Source organism: Thunnus thynnus, chromosome 14 (assembly GCF_963924715.1).
Source record: "Thunnus thynnus chromosome 14, fThuThy2.1, whole genome shotgun sequence".
Taxonomy (NCBI): Eukaryota; Metazoa; Chordata; class Actinopteri; order Scombriformes; family Scombridae; genus Thunnus; species Thunnus thynnus.
In genome coordinates, this window is record NC_089530.1 from 5,164,240 (window position 1) to 5,187,218 (window position 22,979).

The 22,979-nt window shown below is 40.8% G+C and overlaps 2 protein-coding genes, 1 long non-coding RNA gene and 1 other non-coding gene across 5 annotated transcripts; 2 read left to right on the top strand and 2 right to left on the bottom strand.

Annotated features, from left to right (window-relative positions):
* Window positions 1-727: 727 nt before the first annotated feature.
* trnae-uuc (transfer RNA glutamic acid (anticodon UUC)) lies at window positions 728-799 on the bottom strand. Its single transcript has one exon. It is a non-coding gene; the product is annotated as a tRNA-Glu (tRNA).
* Window positions 800-2,086: 1,287 nt separating this feature from the next.
* Window positions 2,087-9,809, top strand: LOC137196652 (uncharacterized). 2 transcript variants are annotated; one of them, XR_010931288.1, is made up of 2 exons: window positions 2,087-6,726; window positions 6,816-9,809. It is a non-coding gene; the product is annotated as an uncharacterized lncRNA (long non-coding RNA). The 2 variants fall into 2 exon arrangements; XR_010931289.1 differs by having other exon boundaries at window positions 8,225-9,809.
* A 1,627-nt stretch (window positions 9,810-11,436) lies between these two features.
* haao (3-hydroxyanthranilate 3,4-dioxygenase) lies at window positions 11,437-15,553 on the top strand. Its single transcript, XM_067609416.1, has 10 exons — window positions 11,437-11,641; window positions 11,834-11,912; window positions 12,415-12,498; window positions 12,804-12,910; window positions 13,354-13,443; window positions 13,546-13,589; window positions 13,676-13,821; window positions 14,851-14,919; window positions 15,089-15,171; window positions 15,342-15,553. The coding sequence occupies exons 1-10, from the start codon at window positions 11,553-11,555 to the stop codon at window positions 15,412-15,414; spliced, it is 864 nt and encodes a 287-aa protein (XP_067465517.1). The 5' UTR covers window positions 11,437-11,552; the 3' UTR covers window positions 15,415-15,553.
* A 1,621-nt stretch (window positions 15,554-17,174) lies between these two features.
* LOC137196653 (transmembrane protein 229B-like) lies at window positions 17,175-19,474 on the bottom strand. Its single transcript, XM_067609415.1, has 2 exons — window positions 19,243-19,474; window positions 17,175-17,934 (listed from the first exon to the last, which is right to left on the bottom strand). The coding sequence occupies exons 1-2, from the start codon at window positions 19,277-19,279 to the stop codon at window positions 17,450-17,452; spliced, it is 522 nt and encodes a 173-aa protein (XP_067465516.1). The 5' UTR covers window positions 19,280-19,474; the 3' UTR covers window positions 17,175-17,449.
* Between the last annotated feature and the right edge of the window lie 3,505 nt (window positions 19,475-22,979).

Genomic DNA, 22,979 nt, shown 5'->3' on the forward strand with positions numbered 1-22,979 from the left:
ATAAAGGTGTAAAATGAAAACTAAATGAATCAATTACAGATGCATCAATAGGCCTAAAAAAACAAACCAAAAAAACAACTAAAATGTGGAGAGGGTGATAAAGGCTAGCATTTTGAATTGACTAGTTGGTATTTCCACTGTCAATACAATTTTGTAAACACAAAAAAGCCTACTGATATTCTTGCCTTTTTCTCTCAGTGTCTAATGCTTGTGACCTTAGTATATCCTACTTGTGGAGTTAATTCTGTCACAGAAGAACTGGAGCTTATGTGTTGGCTCCACAGTATCCAAAGTATATAATGATTGTTGTGGATTTTCGGAGCTGATGCACTGGCAGTTGTCAGTTTGAAGAAGAGAAGACCAAACCAAACTTCGTATGATGATTCTGGGAAAACTTTAATGAAGAACCTTGCAAGGGAGAGCGACTCAAGGGACACCTCCTGTTCGTACGGTGTCCCCAAACTCGTCTGACCCTCACAGTCCAAAACCAGCCTTTAAGCCAATCATAGAAACTAGTTCGTCAGTTCCGAATCATAAACCTATGACCTAAATCTGTATCTTTGGTTTGTCTTGTTGCGTCTGATGATGACCTGCATTCTGGCCTTGGTTCGCCTGTGAGGCTCCTGGTTTATTAAACAACATGTGTTATCTTCTGTTTGAGAGAACAGAAGAGTACAGCTTGACATTCTGTTGTCCTGGTCAGTTATGGAATATCCATAACAATTGGTTCCCATACCGGGAGTCGAACCCGGGCCGCCTGGGTGAAAACCAGGAATCCTAACCGCTAGACCATATGGGAACCAATTGTTATGGATACAAGACAAACCAAAGATACAGATTTAGGTCATAGGTTTATGATTCGGAACTGACGAACTAGTTTCTATGATTGGCTTAAAGGCTGGTTTTGGACTGTGAGGGTCAGACGAGTTTGGGGACACCGTACGAACAGGAGGTGTCCCTTGAGTCGCTCTCCCTTGCAAGGGAGAGCGAACCTGCAGTCAGGCCAAAGATGACACAGAGACGACCCCACACTGCAAGTAGCAAAACTCAGAGACGAGGTACAACTAGAATGACACATTCACATCTGGAAAGACATACAAGATCGAAAACTAACATTTTAGAGCCCCCTCTAAACATTACATCCACCTCAATAAATGCTCCAAAAATCATGGTTGGCAACACAGCTGTCTGCAAACCATGGACTCCTGCTGAGATAGTTGGAATGACACAAAATGCCCCCAATCCGACCACAAACCCAGATGAATACTGGGGATGGTTAAGATATGTATGCTCTGTGTATAACTGTCTGATACCTGATGTTGAACAATTACTTGCTGGCTCATACAGAACGGAGTGGGATTTGTGCAAAGGTGAATTTCTTTTCCCTGCTCGGACAGAGGATGGCCAGTGGCCTCCTCATAGAACCATGATTGACTGGTTAAATGAAGAAGCAAAAACAGCAATAAGAAAATGTGCACGACAGCGCACTGACTTTAATAAAGTAATTCACTGTGTCCAAGATGCATATGAAACTGTACCTGAGTTTGTTAACAGATTTACACGTACTTGGGATAGCAATGCAGGAATAGGACGAGAAGGAAATTAATATTTTGTTGTTACAACCTTTGTGCAAAATCTAAAACCAAATGTTGCAGCTGCATACAAATTGTCTGTCACCGATTGGCAAACCAAAGACTGGAAAGCAACGGTAAACAAAATGATGGCGCTAGATAGGTGTGAAGTTTTTGCTGAAGACAAATCTGCCTCCTTCCCAAAACAAATGTTACAGCATGCGCGACAGGGGGGTGGACAACAGCATTTCAAAAACAATAACAAGCGAAAACCGGGAAAGTGTCACAAATGTGGGAAAGCGGGACATTGGGCTAATGAGTGTAGAAGTGGTCGTCGTCAGAACAAGCAAAATTACCCATTCCAGGATCACCAAACAAGGAATTTCCAACAAACAGCCCCCCTTGCTTTACCACAACAACAACAACAACCACTACCACCTCCTCCACATGTTGATAATGTGAATCATGGACAATATTACAATCAAGCATAGGGAGGCCATAGAGGGGCAGGATCAGAAAAAACATTTCCCATTCAAGCAGCTGTAATTCGACTTTCAAAAGATCCTTCAGAAGATCCAATAATGCCTGTTGAAGTAAATGGTAGTAGAGTTGACATTATGGTAGATAGTGGGGCCACAATTTCCACTGTTAAAGCTGATGAGCATGTATGTACACCAACACCTAATTTTGTCACCACCGTGGGTGTTTCCGGCGTTCCTGTTGTTGAGCCACTATCACAGAGAGCTAAAATAACTGTTGAAGGTTCAGATGTGCAACATTCTTTCCTGATTTCTGAGAAAAGTCCAATTAATCTCATGGGACGAGATTTACTTTGCAAGCTACATGCCACCATTCAATGCACACCTGATGGATTGTTTTTAAGCCTACCTGATGTGAAGGCTGCTCATGCATTTCAGTTTTTGAAAACTATTGCTGATTGTTTGTATTGTTGGTCATTGACTGATTTTAACATGGCTTCCAGTTTCACAGTATCTAGCATTCAAAAAATTGCTCAAATTTCACCAGCATGTGCAACACAGATGTCTGCCATGAGGCCTGTACTACAGTGTCACTGTACAGCAGCATTTAACCCCCCAGAGGTGTACAAACAATTAGCTGATGTGTTTTTGAATACACAAGAGGGGTTGGAGTGTGAACAATGTTTGTTTGTTGGTCCACAGGGATGTGCAATTCCAATTCGGTTATCTGACGCACAGCGCAAATTGGTTAATGATAAAGATTCATTTCCATACATCACTGTAGCTGTCTCTCCTGGCTGTGACCCACAACAGCTTGAAAGCATGGTGGCACAGTGCCAGGCATTGAGAGGAGCTGCGCAGACTCCTCAAACTCAAACAATAACACACTTGGGCCTTGAGCTGTACATGTTATCTTTAACTGAGCACATCCAGCTACCTCAGAGTAGGTTTGTTTTGCAACAACCACCCCTCCCCACACAGTATGGGCCTCCATCAGAGCTTTCAGAGGTTCCATCTATTTTATGGGCTAAACATAAAAACCATGTGGGTTTTGTGAATTCGGCTCCACCTCACGAAGTCACACTCAAACCTGGTGCTAAACTACCAATGGTCAGGCAATACAATTTGCCACACAAGTCAATTGCTGGTATTGAAGGTGTAATTCAGTCTTTACTGGATCAAGGTGTGTTGGTTCAAACAACAAGCCCATGTAACACACCCATTTTACCCATTCCAAAAGCAAACCGCCCAGATGAATGGCGTTTTGTACAAGATTTGCAAGCTATTAATAGCATTGTAGTGCCAACAGCTCCAATTGTGCCAGACACAAATTCGATTTTAGCTTCACTACCATCCAACTCAACACACTACACAGTCATTGATTTGAGTTCAGCTTTTTTCTCAATCCCGTTGCATCCAGATAGCCAGTATCTGTTTGCATTCACATTCAAAGGAAAACAGTACACCTGGCAGCGTTTGCCTCAGGGTTTTGTCGAGAGTCCTACAGTTTACGCAGCAGCAGTGAAACGGGACTTGGATGACCTCCACTTTCCAGGGGGCTCCACTCTCCTACAGTATGCAGATGACCTCCTGATAGCTTCACCATCACAGGAAGCTTGTCGAACGGACTCCATCTTGCTCCTACAGAGACTAGCTGAGTGTGGTCATAGAGCATCACTTGCCAAACTGCAATTTTGTCGGTCTGAGGTGACATACTTGGGTCATGTTTTGAAAAATGGACAGCGCCTGTTGTCACCGGAGAGGTTGAAACTGCTGGTTAACATGCCTCCTCCCACAACCAAGAAACAAATGCTCTCGTTCTTGGGGATGGCGAATTATTGCAGACATTGGATCTTTGAGTATGCTGCTATGGACTCTGTTTTGCGAAACGCCACACTGCAATCAGCTCCTCCCAAGGTGCAGTGGACTGAGGACATGAACAAAGCTTTTCAGGACCTGAAACATGCTCTCACCTTGGCTCCGGCATTGGGGCTGCCGGACTATCATCAGCCGTTCCATCTGCATGTACATGAACGAGATGGCTTTGCTACAGGCATTCTCGTGCAAAAACATGGGTCTCATTACCGTCCAGTTGCGTACTACTCCTCTCGACTAACCCCTGTGGTTCTTGGCATGCCAGGTTGCTTAAGAGCGGTGGCCGCCGTTGCCATCATGATTGAGAAATCTTCTCCAATTGTACTGGCTCATGACTGTGTTGTGCACGTTCCACATGCAGTACTTCACATCTTGAACACATCTGCTACCCAACACATGACAGCTGCACGTCGTTCAGGCTATGAAGCAATCATTCTTCATAGTCCACACATCACTTTAAAACGCTCACCTCCATTGAATCCAGCTACTCTCCTTCCATTGATTGACACAGATGATGAGCATGATTGCATCACAACTATTGACCTGTGTACATCCCCAAGGCCAGACTTGTTGCAGACACCAATACCCAATTCTGATTTGATTTTTTACACTGATGGTTCAGCTAGCAGACCATCTGATAGCACACATCTAGCTGGCTATGCAGTAGTTAACGATTGGGGGGTAGTAGAGGCAAAAGCACTGCCTCCAGGTACCTCTGCTCAAGCAGCAGAACTGTATGCTCTAACTAGAGCGTGTATTCTTGCTTCTGGTAAGGTGGCTACTATTTACACTGACTCAAGATATGCATTTGGCGCTGCTCATGATTTTGGCCAGTTATGGAAGATGAGAGGTTTTGTGTCATCTTCTGGAAAACCACTACAGCATCACACTTTGGTTAATGACCTGTTAGATGCTATTTTGCGCCCATCTCAGCTTGCAATCATCAAATGTGCTGCTCACACGAATGGAACTGATCCTGTTTCACAAGGAAATGCAATGGCTGACACTGCAGCCAAACAAGCGGCACTTTCCTCTCCCTCTTTGGTACTTCAATGTGCCTCCACACAACCTACCAATCCAATTCCAGTTCCTTCCGCTAATGATGTCGTGACAATGCAAAATCACGCTGATGACAGGGAGCGAAGTCTTTGGTTGCGTAAAGGTTGTAAAGTTGACGCGGAGTCTGGCTTGTGGCTCCACCCTGATGGTCGACCGGTTTGCCCTCGAGCTCTCCTTCATGTACTGGCACGTGTGACGCATGGTCCAGCGCATGTTGGAAGAGGGGTGATGAATGATGTTATTCGCTCACAGTGGTTTGCTCCAGGCATTACTCAAGTTTCACAAACACTTGTGGATAGTTGTATGATATGTCAACAGACCAGAAAAAAGAATAGCACAGTGAAACATGACCACTTAGAACCCCCATCAGGTCCTTTTGTAAATATGCAAATAGATTTTGTACATATGCCAAGCTCACAAGGCTTCAAATACTTGCTAGTCATAACCGACAGGTTCTCGAAGTGGGTAGAAGCTTTTGCAACGAAAAAAGAAGATGCAAGAACAGTTGTAAAGTGTCTGCTAAAAGAGGTAATCCCTAGGTACGGAGTGCCGCAGGGAATAGATAGCGACAGAGGTCCAGCTTTTGTGTCAAAAATCACTCAGGGACTGTCAGAAATCTTAGGATTTAAGTGGCAGTTACATGTTCCTTATCATCCACAGAGTTCAGGTCAAGTTGAGAGAATGAATGCAACTATCAAAGACAGATTGACCAAAACAGTCCTAGCCACAGGCCTGAAATGGCCTGATGCACTGCCGATTGTGCTGTACTCCATTCGGAGTGCACCAAGTGCAACTACAGGACTGAGTCCTCACGAGGTGCTGATGGGAAGACCAATGTCCACAGGGACAAGTCCCCCACTGACACCACACAAAGCTACTCTGCTTTGGACGGATGAGTTCATGACTGAGTATGTGAAAAGACTAACAGAGATTTTGAGAAAGTATCATTTACAGGTGGCTGTAAGACTCCCCAAACCATCGGAAGAACCAATTCATTCCTTTCGAGAAGGTGACCTGGTATTAATCAAATCTCTGGAAAAAGTGTCTTTGTCTCCTAGGTGGAAAGGTCCATACCAGGTGCTGCTGACTACTAGGACGGCCCTGAAGGTCGAAGGCAGAGCAGAATGGATCCACGCCACAAGGTGCAGACTGGCCCCCCCAACCACTGGCGGAGGAGAGCAGAGCCCTGGCAGGTAACCGGATGGTTACTCCTTTTTTCTCTCCTGTTTAGTAGGTTCGGGCAGGGGACAGGTCAAGTCGGTCCAAATGAGAGAGAGACAGGAGTCTCTCTGATTCCAGGCGAAGGAGAGCGGAAAGGCTTTCCTTCTCATGACACAGTCGGTGCCATGAACCCAGTGCCCCATGGACAGGGGCGCCCTTTGCAGAATGATCCAGAAAATGCAGACCAAGAGCCAGATCTTGGACATACGGACAAATCAATGAGCCCATTGGGACTCTACAACACTGTAAGTCCTGACAAAACAGTGAGATACATTGACAATGCTGCAATGAGAGAGTCTGAAGAAAAAGAGTCAGAAAAGACTGATGGACATATTTTACCAGCTCTCTCCCGAGTTAAACGAATTGTGAATTCTATTGTTTTTAAATGTCCTATTGACAGATGTAAAATGAATGATTGTAATATTGCATATCCAGTTACTTTTTCTCGAGGTAGATGGCGGTGGTCTACATATGATAAAACACTGTTTGAGACGAAGCAGAGTTCATCCACGTCGACGAAGGTAACGTTTTCACTTGTTAGACCACTAAGCAGACCTCTGGAATTGTGGTGTTTCACCAGACAGCAACTGAGAGGTTCTCCTGATTGTAGATCTTGGAGTGCAAATTTCCAGGAGAAGGGGGGAGAACTGGTAAGCTGTAAGTTCATGGAGAATGATGATTACCCCTGGAGTGGTTACTTTGCATCCACTAACACAATTGCTCCAACTAAATCTGAACCAAGGGTGCAAAACAAATTACTGCGTAGCGCTCAGCAACCAGTAGTGCGAAAAGAAAATTCAGCCCTTAGTCTTATGCTTGATTATGCGCGTGATCGTAATCTCAGTAAGTGTTGGCTATGTCAAAATATGCCAGCTTCAATACATTCTCCAATGTCTAATCCAATTCCATTCACCAAAGCTGATTATGAGATGTTCAATTGGAATGATCTTGCTTCAAGATTTAGAGAAGAAGCAGACGATTGCTATACTCCAACATATCCTGTGGATGTTAAGTCATCACAAAATACAGATATTGCTCTATACGTTGCAAGAACGGTAAATGACAAATATCTGCCAAGCGGATTTAATTTCACCACTCTTCTCCGCATCATTTACATACAAAGATATGTGAAACTAGGCTTTGAGTACAGAGTTCAGGTTGCTCTAGCTCAAACTAACTGTTCAAAACCTTCTGAAAATCAAGTGTGTGTTCCCCAACCATATACAACCACTGCTATGGCTGAAGCTCTAGTTTATGTGCAACCATGGGCTGGCACCTTATCCATAGGGCCAGTCAAGATTCAGTTACGCAACTGTTCGGCGCCACAACAAAACGAGCAAAGACCTCAGCGTGACTGCTCAACTTATCTTCCCCCTGTCTTCACTCATGAGCTACAAAATGTTTCTTTATGTTTCAGAGGGATAGGGAAGGGACATGAAGACTTAGGACAAAGTAGCTGTAACACTGTGGTAGATGTCACTCTTAAACAGTCCCCACTGCCTGAGAGAGTGTATCTAGTTTGTGGTGACAGGGCCTATCGGTGCGTGCCGTATGAAGACTCACGCGGTGTCTGTTATTTGGCGTACTTAATTCCCCTAATCAGAGAAGTAGAATCTACTGAGATAGCTTCACTGTATCCACCGTTACACATATACAAGAGAGAAATCTCATCAACTCAGAAAGTAGCCAGCTTCCTTCTCCCTTGGTATGGTGTGTATGTGTCCCAGCAAGAGCTCTCATCTCTCTCCAAAGTCCTAGAAAATCATCTTAATGCCTCAAGCAGAGCTATGTTAGCCGAACACAAAGAGTTGCAGGAAGTCAAAACAGTAGCTCTACAGAATCGCATGGCTCTTGATCTCCTGTTAGCGGCTCAAGGAGGAACTTGTAAGCTCATAGGCTCTGAATGTTGTTCCTACATCTCTGATGCAACTGCTGACGTCATGGACATGGCACATGACACAGCACTGGGTATCAAAGAATTGCATGATAGTCATGGTTTTAACCTTGGTGATTTTTCAGGTGTCTTTGGGTCATGGGGGTCCGGATTGGTCAGGTTCCTGACCACTCTTGCTGTTGCTGTCTTCCTTTTCATCCTCCTCTGCTCATGTGTAGGTTTGATAATCAAGCTGGTAGTGAAAAAGACCACAGGGTCTGTACTCCAAGCAGCCCAGGTGCATGTCACTGGAAACACTGCAGATCATAATCACACAGGTTTGAGGTATTATGATTTTGAAACTTTCCAGGACTGGATGAGGCGTTTTCACCCAGGTATCATTTCAGATGAGGAGGAGGAAACTCAAAATCTGTAGGTTTAATGTTTCTAAAAGCTTTCTTGGTATAAATCACTCACACCGTGCTAAATTGAATAGAGTTATGTTTGTTTGTACTTCATAAAGTTGAAGAAACATATCATTTTCTATTTACAGGTGACATCTTAGAATAATTTTTTGATTCTTTAATGATGTGATTATTAATCTTATGCATTTTTAGTTTGAGAAAAGTTGTAGAAATAGAGTAGTGTTAATGATTAATCTCTTAAATATCTAGTCATCTTATATGTTTTTCATTAATGTGATTGAATGTTTAATTATTTTTGAAATGTGTGTTTGAAAATTGATGAAAATGAAGAGGATCACTCCAGGAGGATGGATTCCACATCACCATGCATCGTATGTGCTAGTAACCTCTCCATGGTGATGGCCCTCTACTGTACGCAAAGTGCATGGGTTGAAGACTTCACTTTGTGATTGATTTGTTTTATTGTTATGATGTAATCAAATGTTTGTATGACTCCCCTTTAAGTTGCTAGGATTTCATCTAGTAAGAGGCAGGAAGTGTCTTGTCTTAGGTTGTTTGCGCATGTGACTGGTGACCTCTGTCAATGACCTCCTTTAACGCTTTGGTGTTCTAGGAGATCTTCTTTGAGGATTTGCCTCACTACTGCCCCTGGTGGTTGGAAGACAGAACTCATGGGTCACATGACAGTTGTTTTAAAGGGGTACATAAGAGGGGTTTTTTTTATCTAATTTACTGATTGTTTGCTTTTATTGTTATTGCATTATGTGTTTAAATGATTATGTGTTTTGATGATTTTACTTTTGATTTTGTTCAATGCAATTGTTGATTCTTGTATTACTTTTGTGTGAGAATTGTTATCTGTTGTGCGGATGTTGTTTCTACTCTGTTTGTGCCCTTACAGTCCACCAGTCCAGTCATAAATTGGTAATTTGTATTGATCTTTTGATCAATAAGAGGGGATTGTTATGGATATTCCATAACTGACCAGGACAACAGAATGTCAAGCTGTACTCTTCTGTTCTCTCAAACAGAAGATAACACATGTTGTTTAATAAACCAGGAGCCTCACAGGCGAACCAAGGCCAGAATGCAGGTCATCATCAGACGCAACAAGACAAACCAAAGATACAGATTTAGGTCATAGGTTTATGATTCGGAACTGACGAACTAGTTTCTATGATTGGCTTAAAGGCTGGTTTTGGACTGTGAGGGTCAGACGAGTTTGGGGACACCGTACGAACAGGAGGTGTCCCTTGAGTCGCTCTCCCTTGCAAGGTTCTTCATTAAAGTTTTCCCAGAATCATCATACGAAGTTTGGTTTGGTCTTCTCTTCTTCAAACTGACAACTGCCAGTGCATCAGCTCCGAAAATCCACAACAATGATCATCTGTAATTCATATATTGGGAAAATACAATCATGTAATTTTCTCGTTTGTCAGAGGATAATATCAGCCAACTGTACACCCCTAGAATAAATTCACTGAAGAATCAGAATTTGTCAGCTGAACTGACAGCAGTCACAGTAAAACAGGCAGAGGTTTTCATTATTTAAACAGGAATTGTTAATTATGAATAAATGTCTGTGACGTCTCTCTATCTCTCTCCTATCTACCACTATAGTTCTCTCCTTTTGTTTGTCCTCCAGGAGTGCCAGTGTTAAGAGGTCCATCAGAATTAGTTGTCTGCAGCGGAAGAGGGAGTGGTTTAAGGAGATAAAAGGGCTGCTGTCCTTGCAAGTTCCTCTTTTGCTGAGCAGCCAGGGAGCCTTCCACATGGCCCTCACTTTAGATTAGTTTGCTTTTGTGTTATTTTCCTTTACTACAACCCACACTTCACTCATCCACACATGCTTTACACCACTGACGCCTAACATTCCCATATTTCATTATGAGTTCTTATACTTAGTTTAATAAATACCGTTTTTCACCTTTTATTAGTGTCTCATTTGTTGGAAGTCCTGAGCCAGGTTTGTAACAAAAGGGGGCTCGTCTGGGAGCAATGTAATGTTATAATGTCCCACATAATAAATGTATAAATGTATCACCAAATAAAAGCCACTGCTATGTATAAATAATGGAAGGCAGGTATTAACTCCACTGTTTGTTCTTGTTAGCAGCCACATGCTGTCAGTCACATGGTAATAAATAAAAATAGAAGTCATGTGAATATATTTTCCATCCAACACTGTTTGCAAGTTGTCTATCGTGAGCTGAAGTGAGATGTCACTTGTTCCGGTATTTACACTTCCTCCCAATTGGTAGACTTGTTGCTTCATCTGATCTTTGGTTAAACAGCTGCATCTAGTGGGCACTTTAAATAATTACATCTGCTATAATATAACCCCAAATATTGTGGTATTCTCGTTTTCATTTCTCATGTGAATACAGATTAGATTTATATTATATCACTAAACATGACAACAAATATATACAACATACAGTATAACTATAGGCTATCTTATTATTAATGTATGTATTTAAGGGACATGTTTTAGACTAAATATGACAATTTGTTACAATTGGTCAATGTGCTCTTTTCTCAACTGTGTTTTTATAACCAAACATATCATAAAAATTAGAATTTACATAAAAATATTTATAGTAGGCTGAATAGGTTAAATAAAACAAGTTTAAAATAAGTGACCTTCTTTAAAAAACCCTCTATTACAGTACTGTTCTCAGCATTTTGTTTATCCAGTGTGCGTATGTTGTCTCACTGGAGTTGCTTTGAGCATGATGACTCTCAAGACCTACATCCTTCTGTCAGACCTCTATGAAGGCTCTCCACAAGAAATCCTAATGAGAACGAGTCTGTTGCCAGCTTGGATTTATGACTTTTGCAATGGAGTCTCTTCAGGACAACACTCTGTTACTGATTGTAACTGTGGAGGCAACCTTTCACCGGTCCACAAAACAGAACTCCTCCCCACTTAGCTTACACTGACTTCTGCATTTTGGACTTTCAGCGTCAGTCAGATTGTTTAAACTACTCACAGCTGACTGGTCAGAGTGGCTTATACTGCAGCACAAAGCCTCAAGAGATTTTAATAATGAGCAACAGTCCTCTTCTGGTGAATGTGGAAAATTGGATAGCAGAAAATCAGAATGCTTTCCTGCCACCAGTGTGCAACAAGCTCATGTGAGTAGTCACTTTTACTTTCATATTAGCTACATTGTTAATATGTGAGCAATGGCAGTGCGTTTTCAGGTTGAAAATCTCTGCAAATCACAACAAGGGCGCAATTTTTTATAGTGAAATGAACAACTAATGGATTATACATGACTATATGAAGACATGCAGTGAGCACGTGATTGTCTTTCTCTCTTTTAGGCACTTTTCCCAGTTGAACATAATGTTTGTAGGCGGACCTAATACCAGGAAGGATTACCATATAGAAGAAGGGGAGGAGGTAAAAGAGAAGCACTGATTTATTCTGCATAAAGTTTCACTTCCACCACTGACATGCAAACTTGGCTTAAACTACAAAAATATGAATGACTTGAGCATAACTGAGGCTGTTATTTTATCCTTCAGTGCTTTATTTAACAGTTTTACATTTCCTACAATATCATAACTCCCCACTTCCAGTTCACCACATAATGACTGCCTGTTAAAGCTAAACTCTTCCCCCACTGACCAGGGTAAACTCCAGCACAATGTTGCAATGCTACCGCTATTTGCTTTGCCTGGGTCCTGTTGTTTCTGGCATGCTTTGCTGTCAGTTATTCTGAAGTTTAGTGTCAAAGTATAGAGGGTGGTCAGCTGACATGCAACAGTGGCAATTGAGTAACAAAAAGTTGTAGAAATTACTGCACTTCCCTGAATATGTTTTAATCATGTGTGATATTAAAATGATGTGTTGTTATCTGATCTAGTTGACACTATCCTATCCCTCTCTCTATTTCAAATAGCTGTTCTACCAGTTGAAGGGGGACATGTGTCTGAAGGTGATTGAAAATGGCAAACACAAGGATGTACACATCAAAGAGGGAGAGGTGAGCTGTTGTATGCTTTAATACACTCCAATACTGGTTTACCCTCTTTGACATGATTGTAGTTCTGCATAATTCATCAAAATATAACATAAAATATATTACCATACATGCGGTGTGGCAGTACAACATGTTGCAAGATAATTCACCTGTCCCTCATCACTTTAATGGTTAAGCAGAGTTTTGTAAATGAGAATAAGATGCTCCGGTGCAATTTCGTCAGTAAAAGTTGGATGATGAACGTTGTTACATTCACACTGTTGCTTTCTGACACTCTGCATTTCATAACTTTTTCTCCCCATTCTTAGATGTTCCTGCTGCCAGCTCGGATCCCCCACTCCCCCCAGAGACAGGCCAACACTGTGGGACTGGTGGTGGAGAGGAGACGGCTGCTGACTGAGACTGACTGCCTCAGGTTAACTATTGTACCTCCCTCTCTTCTCTTCTCTTCTCTTCTCTTCTCTTCTCTTCTCTTCTCTTCTCTTCTCTTCTCTTCTCTTCTCTTCTCTTCTCTTCTCTTCTCTTCTCTTCTCTCTCCTAGGCTACAGGGGCCTTGTAAAACAACTATATGCAATGCAACGTGAACAAAAAGTGTGCACAATATGCAAAATGTAACTTTTAGAAATATGTACAGTGTGACAGGAAAATCACAACAGATTTAGAGAGAAAATTGGAAATTCATGTAAACATGAATTGTGTAATACAAAGACTGCATATTCTCAGAAGTACATGTTACCCAGATAAACCACAGGATTCATGCTTTTAATCAGTGAGTGAGTACAGACATACATGTTAGAGTTGCAGGTCTTTAACAGGCTCAAAGCCAGCTTTAACATTGGAGTGTGTTGGTGCTTTCAGGTACTATGTGGACGGTACAACCAGCATCCTGTTTGAGAAATGGTTCTACTGTCAGGATCTAGGGACACAACTCGTGCCAATAATCAAAGAGTAAGACACATTTCTCTCTTCATACACAGCTACATACATTCCCCATCAGTCTTTATTTGTTTTAACACAGTTTCTTGTTGGTGGATGACTTCTTACTTGCAGGTTCATGGCATCAAAGCAGTACAGAACAGGAAAACCTGACCCAAGTGAGTTATTATGAGATTTCTTGTATTATTTAATCCAGGACCCTGTAAAGTTTCAGATAGTTTCATAATTGTCTTTGGCTGAGCAGATGAAGTCTTCAGGGAGCCTCCGTTCCAGATGAACACCTTGAATGTGATGTCGCCCTTCTGCTTTAAGGACTGGCTGAACAAACAGAAGCCATTCCTGGCCAGCGGCAGGCCCATCGATATGTTTGGAGCTCAGTTTGAGACAGAGGTATGAGGAAACATGTTATCAAATGTGTTTTCAGAGGCAGCAATACGGTTTTAAATTGTTATAATAATAATTGAAACATATATATTCTTCTGTCAAATTTCATTCCGTGACCTTAGGTTTACCTGGAAATATGAAATATGAAAACTGTGAACCCAGTATACAGAGCACTGCATCATGCTGACACTTTAAACTGAAATCATTAAAGGTCTCCTCCAGACATGTTTTAAGATATATAAAAAATACTCTGCTAGGAATAATAATTTGTGTCTCATATGGTTTTTGGCTGGCCCAGCCATGGACCAGTCCTATAACCACGGTTGTCTGTGAGTGAGTGATTGAGTGAGTGATGAAGTTAAACCATTGGTTAGTCAGCTGAGTGTTGGAGTTTCCCCATTGACTGTTGCTCTTTCGAAATGAACTGGTGCGAGATGATGAAAGTGGACAGCAGTATGACACAGAGTGACTGTGTTTCCTGCTCCGAGCTCTGACGCTCTCAGCTCCGATGTTAAATGCAGCCAAGTCTGCTAAACTCCTGTTTAAACAGACGCGTACCAGCGTCTCTACATATCCTCCTCTACCGTCCAGTGTGATTGACTCTCTGGCTGACGCGCTGTCGGCAGCTGGCAGGAGACGCTCCACTGTGTGTTTGGATTTTATAACTGAACTAATACCAGGACGCAAGTTTTTTATTACTCTGACATTTTCACATCACAAATGATGAACAACAGCATTAAAACACAACAAACAAGTAAAATAAGCAACTCATGTCAGCTGTTATATCAGTCTAGTGTGGGGCGGCTGCTCTGCAGGTGCGCTTGATTTGACTGTAACTAAGGTAACCAGGTGGAGATAAGCCTCCTGAATTTGCAGGATCTCTTATGATCCATTTAAGAGGAAATTTGACAGCATTTTGGGAAATGAGTTAAAGTGGTTTTAATTGTAAATTTATCAAATGAAGCAGAATTATCATTAAGGACAGGAGCAGATTTGATGTGCTATAGGTAATGCTGCTTCTTATGATCCTCACAGGCGATGCTGTTTGGACCTGGGTTGACAGAGAAGTCATTACGGCAAAGTGATGTGTGGATTTGGCAACTGGTATGTCCTCTAAATGTGCTGCTTGTTCTCTAGCTCATACTGCCCCAGCAGTGCTTTTAGATGCTGCAGTCCATACATATGGATCCATGCCTGACCCTTTGTTTCCACTTAACCAAACTCTTCTTAAACATCATTTTTCTTCTTCTGCTTTTCTCTCTTTGTCTGTCAGGAGGGATCATCAAGAGTAACTATGAATGAGAAGGAGTTCACTCTTTCTGCAGGAGACAGTTTACTCATTCCTGAACAGAACCAGTAAGTCAATTTTAACAATAAACGCTTCCAATCACAAAGGGTATAGCAATTTCCACCCCAAAATATCCCTGTTTGGGTGTAGTTTTAAGGGAAGTGATTTGGCAGTAAAAACTTATTTCAAGAATCTGATTTTTACCCTAAAAAATCTGAAATGTCTTCTTCTCCTGTAGGCACCAGTGGCAGAGAGATGAGGGGACTGTTGCTCTGTTTGTGGTTCAAAACCCTGAGCGGAAAAGACCCTGAACTTTCACATACTGTACATACAGTATGCTGAATGTGTGGGGAGGAGGACTCCTATCTGCACAAATACAAAATCAAAGTATCAAACTCTAAACAGGACACTCACTATCTGGATCTGGTAGATTGCGTATCATTCCATACAGCAAGTATTGTAAATCATGCCCTCATTTCAGTAAAAGGATTCTGTGATGTGTTAATGATAGTGAACTTTGAGCCTATTGATAAACACCAGAACCTATTGAAACGGCAAACTGCACTTTGTAGTAGTTACTTAAGTTAATTTTGTCACTGCAATATATAATTATTATATTAGCATCTTTATTGTTGAATAAATATAAAAAAATGTGTGATGTGATCATTTATCTTGACACACTTCTTGAAAGTTAATGACCTTTAATTCTTATGATTTTCACCTCTCCTGTTTTTCCCCTGAAGTGTTTATGAGTCAGGCTCATTTATCCACAACCGACTCATATAGCCTCATGTGATTTAGTACATAGATTGTCCCTGGACGTGTAAAAGTTGAATAAAAGCTTTAATCAGGTGTTTCATGGATAACTTAGTGTAGAATTATCACTTTCCTTATGTCATCAATGTCAGTTGCATCACAATCACAACTGTACTGTAGCTTTATAATAATCCTACTTGAAACACAAGTTTCAACAAGTTTTGGGAGCAGTCAACTTGTTGTCAAATGATATCTGTTTGTAGCATGCCAAGTTCAGCTTGGTTTTCTTTTATTTCAACACCATAATTCTCAGGGCCTTTTCCAGACAAACCCATAACTGCCTGGGCAAGATTTCAGAGCCTATTTGTGAGATGCAATAGGAGGGATTTTCCACTGAAATATAAAACTGTGTCCCAGTATTGGGTACATGTTGACAAAGCATAGGGGCAGGCTTAATGTAGGTCAAATCCACTGCAAGAAACACACGGATCACTCATCATTGTCAGATATTTGCATACGTGCTTAAACTCACTAAAACCTAAAATGTAACTAGGCTACTTATTCTAGAGCTCAAGGGAGTCAATGTTTTTCCTGTTAATATTTTTACATTTTTTATACCTAAATGTTTAATTGCAAAGTGGTCTTAAATGGCTCTGATTCCTAAAATGACTCTCTTTACACTTTCAGAAGTCGGGTTCTGATAGTTCAGTTCTGCATTCAGTGATAAAACAGTTCAAGCCAATGAAAACAATCTTATATTTAAAAGAATAGTCTGTCAGTTCAGGGAAATATGTTAATTTGCTTTTTTGCTGAGAGTTATATGGGTAAATCAATGCCACTCTCATGTCTGTGTGTTGAATGTGGGGTTTGAAGAGGCGGTGGGCTTAGCTTAGTTTAGCAAAAAGACTGAAGAGGGAGGAAACAGCTAGTTAGCGCTGTCAAAAGTTCAAAAATACACAAAAGCAAAAGTGCGCTATTAACCAGACAAACAGAAATGTTAAATGACAGTTTGTGATTTTACAGGAATCTACATGCTGGAACTATTTCTCAGGGTGCGACCTCCTGGAGGCAGAGAATCAGAGACTTTGCCAGGAAACTATCAGACACCTCGTGAAATCATTACGCTCAGCCAAGAAATAGTCCAGCACAACCCCCACTTATAAAACCACAAATTGTTGTTTTTATACTTTGATTTTTATCCATGCTAACTGTTTCCTGTTGCTTCTATAGCTTTGTGCTAAATTAAGCTAACAGTCTCCTGGCTGTAGCTTCATATTTAACAGACAGATATGAGAGCAGTATTGATTTTCCCATCGAACTCTTAGAAAGAAAGCAAATTACTTTATTTCCCAAAATGTCAGACTATTACCATAAAGCAGTCATTCAATCAGTTACAGTACGTGAGAAAAAACACTCACAGATTCAACTACAAATTGTCAAATTTTATATGAGACAGGTCACACAGGTCATTTTTTAAAAACAAAATGTCAAAAACTCACAAAAGAATGATATTATTCCTAAAACATTGTCCATAAAATGCTTTGTGGCTGTTGTTGGAAGCACAGTATTCCACATCACAGTGATATCAGTTCAGTTGAGCAGTCTTATCCTCAGAGTGTTCCTGATCACATACTGCTCTGCTATAAAGGCAGCCACAGCCCAGGGTAGTGCATACTCCAGAGTCACCAGCCCTCCCAGGTTGTACCTAAAACCTGAGTAGTCCCAGGGACATGCCCCCAGTAGCGTTAGCCCTGCCCCCCAGCTGAACTCCCATAGGTAGATGAACACAGTGTAGGCTGTCAGACGCAGAGGGAGTGGGTGATGCTGAGCCAGCAGCCAGGCCCTCAGGCTCTCCATGAGGTAGATTGCAGTGGCATACATAGGCAGCGCCCACAGGCTGCTGTGTCCCGCCAGCCTCCTGTCTTGAGTGCTGCACCAGTCCCACACAGCAGTGAAGGCCACCTCACAGAGGCAGCCATGCAATGCGTACACATAGAGACGAGCCAGAGAGGAGAGAGGACGACTGGAGACGCTCCCATGTGGCTCTCCTGGAACGTCACCTTCAACATCTGTCCCTGTCACAAAGAAGCCGAATTACTGTGTGTGTTGGCATGTGGTGAAAGTGACATGTTCTCAAAGACACACATGATGCACACATCACTTTGCCGTAATGACTTCTCTGTCAACCCAGGTCCAATAATTTCCGCAAAGATTATTTGTAGTTTAGAATAAAAACATGAACGTAAGGGGACTTAATTCTATTTGGACAATAGGTATTTCATGTTAAAGCTGCTTAACCTTCACTTCAAATGTAAGTTTAGTGCAGCAGTTACAATGATAAATGTCTGAAGAAATGTCTGTTGTTGCCAAATATCTGTTCTTTAATAGATGTCAAGTTAAAACATGCTCAAGTAAAAGTAAAATTACTGACAATTATTGAAATACAAAACTGTTTCAGTTACAAGTGTGGCACAATCAGTACATTTTTGTCTATTTGAAAGAAATTGTATATTATACATCTCACTGAAAAGTTATGCATGAAAAAAAAGAATGGGTGTCTCTCAGCTGGCCATAATTCATATCTCACTGAACACACACACACACACACACACACACACACACACACACACACACACATACACACACACACACACACACATTTTCTCACAGAAAAGCTAATTGGGTAAAGAAAGTGTTTTTTCCGACACATTTTCTTCTGAGAATTTTATTACTTGACACTGTCAATCATAAAATTCTCCCGTCTTTAATAGATACACTAATGAATTTTCAATTTCTCTTTTAGTTCCTTTTAAATCCTTTTACTTCTTAAATTAGTCTCTTTTGGAGAAGACACAGTGTTCCATGTGATATATTAAAAGTCAAATCAAGTCAATTTTATTTGAAATTGCATTACATTTGGACAACTAATATTATTTTGATTTGGAAGAGCAGATCTTTCCTCTAGATTTTCTTTTACTACATTGTAATACCTCCAGTGTGTACCGTTGCCTTCGTCCATTCTCCACACAGCATAGTGTACGTGCTCTAATATGGATTAGGCGAATAGCCCGGCTTAGCAAGTTAAAGGCTTGGAAAATCTTCAACAGGTTTTCTCTCTGCACTAGAAAATAGTGTCATCTACGAATGCCAAATCAACTTGACTGTCTCTGTCAATTAATTATTTCTCCTCAAAATAAAATAGAATTAACAGAGGTCCCATAGTTGCATTGAATTCAACTCCATAACTTCATTGACTTCAATTGAGATTAGGATGCATTGTCAATGAATGCCACATCAAGCCTCAAAGTGCAGCTTTCAGCAGTCATTAAACATAATGTAAAAGTGCCATTAACAGTCATAATTCTCACTTAGGTCATTATTACCTTGTGTTCTCCTCGCATTTAGCTTTCTCGCCTCCATCCTTGGACAGCATATGGGTCTCTGTGCCTTTGTAATCCCTCTGCTTCCCTGTGTATGTGTGTGTGTGTGTGTGTGTGTGTGTGTGTGTAGATCTTGGGCTAAACATTAAGCTGCTCCATGTTATCAGAGTGAGACAGTGATGTCTCTGTCACAGGCTGAGGCTGCATAACTGTTCTGCACACAGTAAGTGTATTGATGTGTGCTTTCAGAAGGCAAATTTAGGATAGTCATCATGCACAAACTCCATTTATTGCCGTATTGAGTCATGTTTTGGGTCGGCTCGGAGGTTATCAGTGAAACACAGTAGCTGGGTGTGTCAGGGAGGCTGCTCGAAAATATACATAGATGGAAGAACTGACTTGTGATACTCGGTACTGTAAAACATATAAACAATACAGTACATACAGAAATACACACCTTTGACTATTTTAAACTATTTTACAACAGTAATTTTCAACTTTGGCTCCCAGCTTACCCGCATTTGTGATATATTTTGGACATTTCCAAGGTCATACTATTTCCACTACATTCGTATTAATCTACAATATTTAAATCTCCTTGTATTCTTTATTTGTTTGTCTGAACAATGTCCAGCTTTCAAGTCTCTTTTTATAACTAAAACAGATGAAGGGAATTCTTAGTGACAAAACACTAGATTGAAAATGTTCTTGATGTTATTTACAACTTCACAAATGGCACAAACATCATCATATTGCTGATTTATATACATGTACCGTATGTATGTTGAAGTCTGCTGGGGTCTGTTTATTGAGATATGTGCCTTTGTGTTTGTATAGCCTCTATGCAAAATATAAGAATTCATTTGCATATTCAAGTTTATTGTTTTTTTGGAATGGGTATACAATAAAACTCTGTCTTCTATATTAATAAATAATCTTTGTGTAAGCAGTGTTATTGTTCATTTTGTTTATTTAAGCAAATGAATGTCTTGGCTACAATAAAGAGTTTTATGATAGCATGAGGATCATTAGTAGTCATTCATCTCTATGTTTAAAAACGAGGATCTCATAAGCACATACAGCAAAGCTTAGAGACACGTGTTCAGAGAGCTGCCAACACACATGAACGCATACTGTATAAAGATGGATGCAGAGTGCTACTTGTACAGTTTCACACATGCACAGCGTAAACTGTTGCCATAAAGTGTCTCTGAGAGCAGATGTCAGTCCTGACATGGTGCCACTGCTGGGTCCTGTGTGTTTGTTTTGTGTGTACTCTAATAAAACAGTTAGATGAATGGTGGACCTCCAGATCAGAGTCCAGCGATTCTAGCAAACACACCTTCTCGGAAAGGGGACTACACCGCCGCATGAAAGTCAGTGACCATAAAGTTATCAAGCTGACAAAGGTCGGACTCTTCACACAGTAGTGAGCCGGGCTGAGTTTTGTGCATGTGTGTACAGTGTGTGTGTCACATATTGATGCATATTGAGTAACCAAGGAGAGTTTGGTTAGGGAAATTAGCAGAAAAACCTTTGCTTGTTTTTGAAAGTCATTTATCAATGTTCAGTCAGTCTGGTACTCTGAATTGAATGCACCCAAATTAAATTTAAAGTAATTTAGAGAGAAGATGACTTGAAATGAGATGGAATGAGTTAGTAAATGGAAAACAACTTAAGACAAGATTAGATGAGATGAAATGATTTGCATGTCCTTACATGTTTTGTAATTTTGTGGTCTATGTATTTACTATGTTTTATGCTTAAGTCTGTGTTCTGTGTTTTATCTGGCTGCAAGATACATTTCCCCTCAAAGTCCCCCTTCAATCAAAAATATATTTTTCTTCTTGTTGCTTCAGTTGGATGTTTGAGCTTCACTGTGCAGAATGATGTATGTGCAGAGTTTGAGAAGACTGTTTTCACTTTCATCTGCTGAAAGTGGAAAGTTTCGCTGTGCTCATTGAAAATCAGATTTTAAGCATGATTTGTCACATCACAATTAGTCTGGAAGCTAATTGTGTTCCAGTATTCAACTTACACAAGTGTGAAGTGGAAACTTGAAGCCTCCAGTGCACATACACTGAGAAAGGACTTTACAGTAAAGTAGGTAAAGTAGTATCTTGTGTCTAGCAGTTAAACTTCTGAAATGAAATAAATTTGCATAATCATCAATTCTGAGTTTTTAATGAGGGAGGAGTAGATGCCATTTTAAGGATTTTAAGGTGGTAATTATTTTTTGTGTGGAACAACCATCTCAGAGACACATTATTGCCCCAAGCAGAGTATTTATCTTAATACATGTCTGGAGGGGACCTTTAAGTCAGGAGTTGTCTATGTGCTCGGGATGGCACATGGACACTTCATAAATCACCTAAATGAGTTGAAATAAAGTGCAGTAGATGTGATGAAATGAGGACCAGACAGGACAGGGCAGATGTCACATAATTTTACAAAGGTCAGGGTCAAGATCGCAAAGGTCTTCCAAGTGCGTAGGAGAACCCATGGTGGAAAAATCTTCCCTAGATCCAGTGTTTGGTTTGTCGTTTCTGGGCTACTGTAGAAACATGGCAGTGCAACATGGTGGGCGCCATGGAAGAGGACCCGCTCCCTCTGTAGATATAAGAAGCTCATTTTAAGGTAACAAAAACAAAACAATTCTTATTTTCAGCTTATTATACACTATTATACACACATAGCATACAGAAGTGGGCCAGTTCAGGCAATGATGCGGCACTGCTGGCCTTCTTTTGGCATGGAAAATGTGAGCCTTAAATGGCCTGCATGTAAAATAGCGAATATGGCCCAAATATCCAAAATCAAATGTGGGCCTTTTTTTTATAAAGATGTGATGCTTTCAGGTTTGTGTATTTTGGATGTGGGCCAGTTCTGTTTTATCTGTTTTTTTCTTGGTTGAGATACAGCTTGATTGTGGCCCAGATCTGGGAAACAGGAGCTGACCGCCCAAGTGCCATCATTCCATGCGGTACGTGGACCGGATGAAAGTGCAGAAAGTGTCAGGTATGGGCCGAGCTGGGCCACACCAATTTTGCTACCTGGGATACTTATGAATATTATATTCCATTTCTACCAAGTCTTTTCCACTACATGCCACTAAATCTTACACACAACTGTGATCTCAAATACCAGACATGCTTAACTCACCGCTACTTTTCTCTGGAACCTTCGTCACCCATCATCCTCATGTTATGACAAGCCCTCTGAGAACGCCAGCTTTTATACACAGTGTGGCCAGGAAGCCAACGCTGACTTGAGAGAAGGAGTGCAAGCAGGTTTCTTAGGGAGCCAACAAATTTAATACTACAAACGGATACAGGTGAGTCCTTAAATTTCAACTTTTTACCTCTACTGTATCACATGTTCATTTGAGTTTAAGCTCTAGAAAACTTGCGATGGTCATTATCTGTGTATCTTTCATCATTAATGTGCAAAATAAAGAATGCTGAACTAGGTTTTGTAGGATATAAATGGATGGGAAAAGGTGAAATTCTTTTGGCATACGATTATACACATTAAATCATATATTGTAACGGTTCTAAAAGAACATGTTCTGGCTGACATGTCTCTCTTATTTTTCACTTAAAAATTAAAACACTGCTTTATCATGTATAGAAAGTTTAGATTAAAAGAAAAGCTTGACATTTTGCAGATAATTCGATGAGCGGTTTGATAGCACTCTCATATTTGTCTGTCACTGACTATGCAGATCAATATCTTGTTTT

What these genes read in the sequence shown, in the direction of transcription:
- haao (XM_067609416.1), top strand. Translation starts at nt 11,553, where the DNA reads ATGAGCAACAGTCCTCTTCTGGTGAATGTGGAAAATTGGATAGCAGAA. An exon ending in CTCGTGCCAATAATCAAAGA is followed by an intron (nt 13,444 to 13,545) that starts GTAAGACACATT and finishes TCTTACTTGCAG; the next exon opens with GTTCATGGCATCAAAGCAGT. An exon ending in AACAGGAAAACCTGACCCAA is followed by an intron (nt 13,590 to 13,675) that starts GTGAGTTATTAT and finishes TTGGCTGAGCAG; the next exon opens with ATGAAGTCTTCAGGGAGCCT.
- LOC137196653 (XM_067609415.1), bottom strand. Translation starts at nt 19,279, where the DNA reads ATGGAGGCGAGAAAGCTAAATGCGAGGAGAACACAAG. An exon ending in AAATGCGAGGAGAACACAAG is followed by an intron (nt 17,935 to 19,242) that starts GTAATAATGACC and finishes TCTTTGTGACAG; the next exon opens with GGACAGATGTTGAAGGTGAC.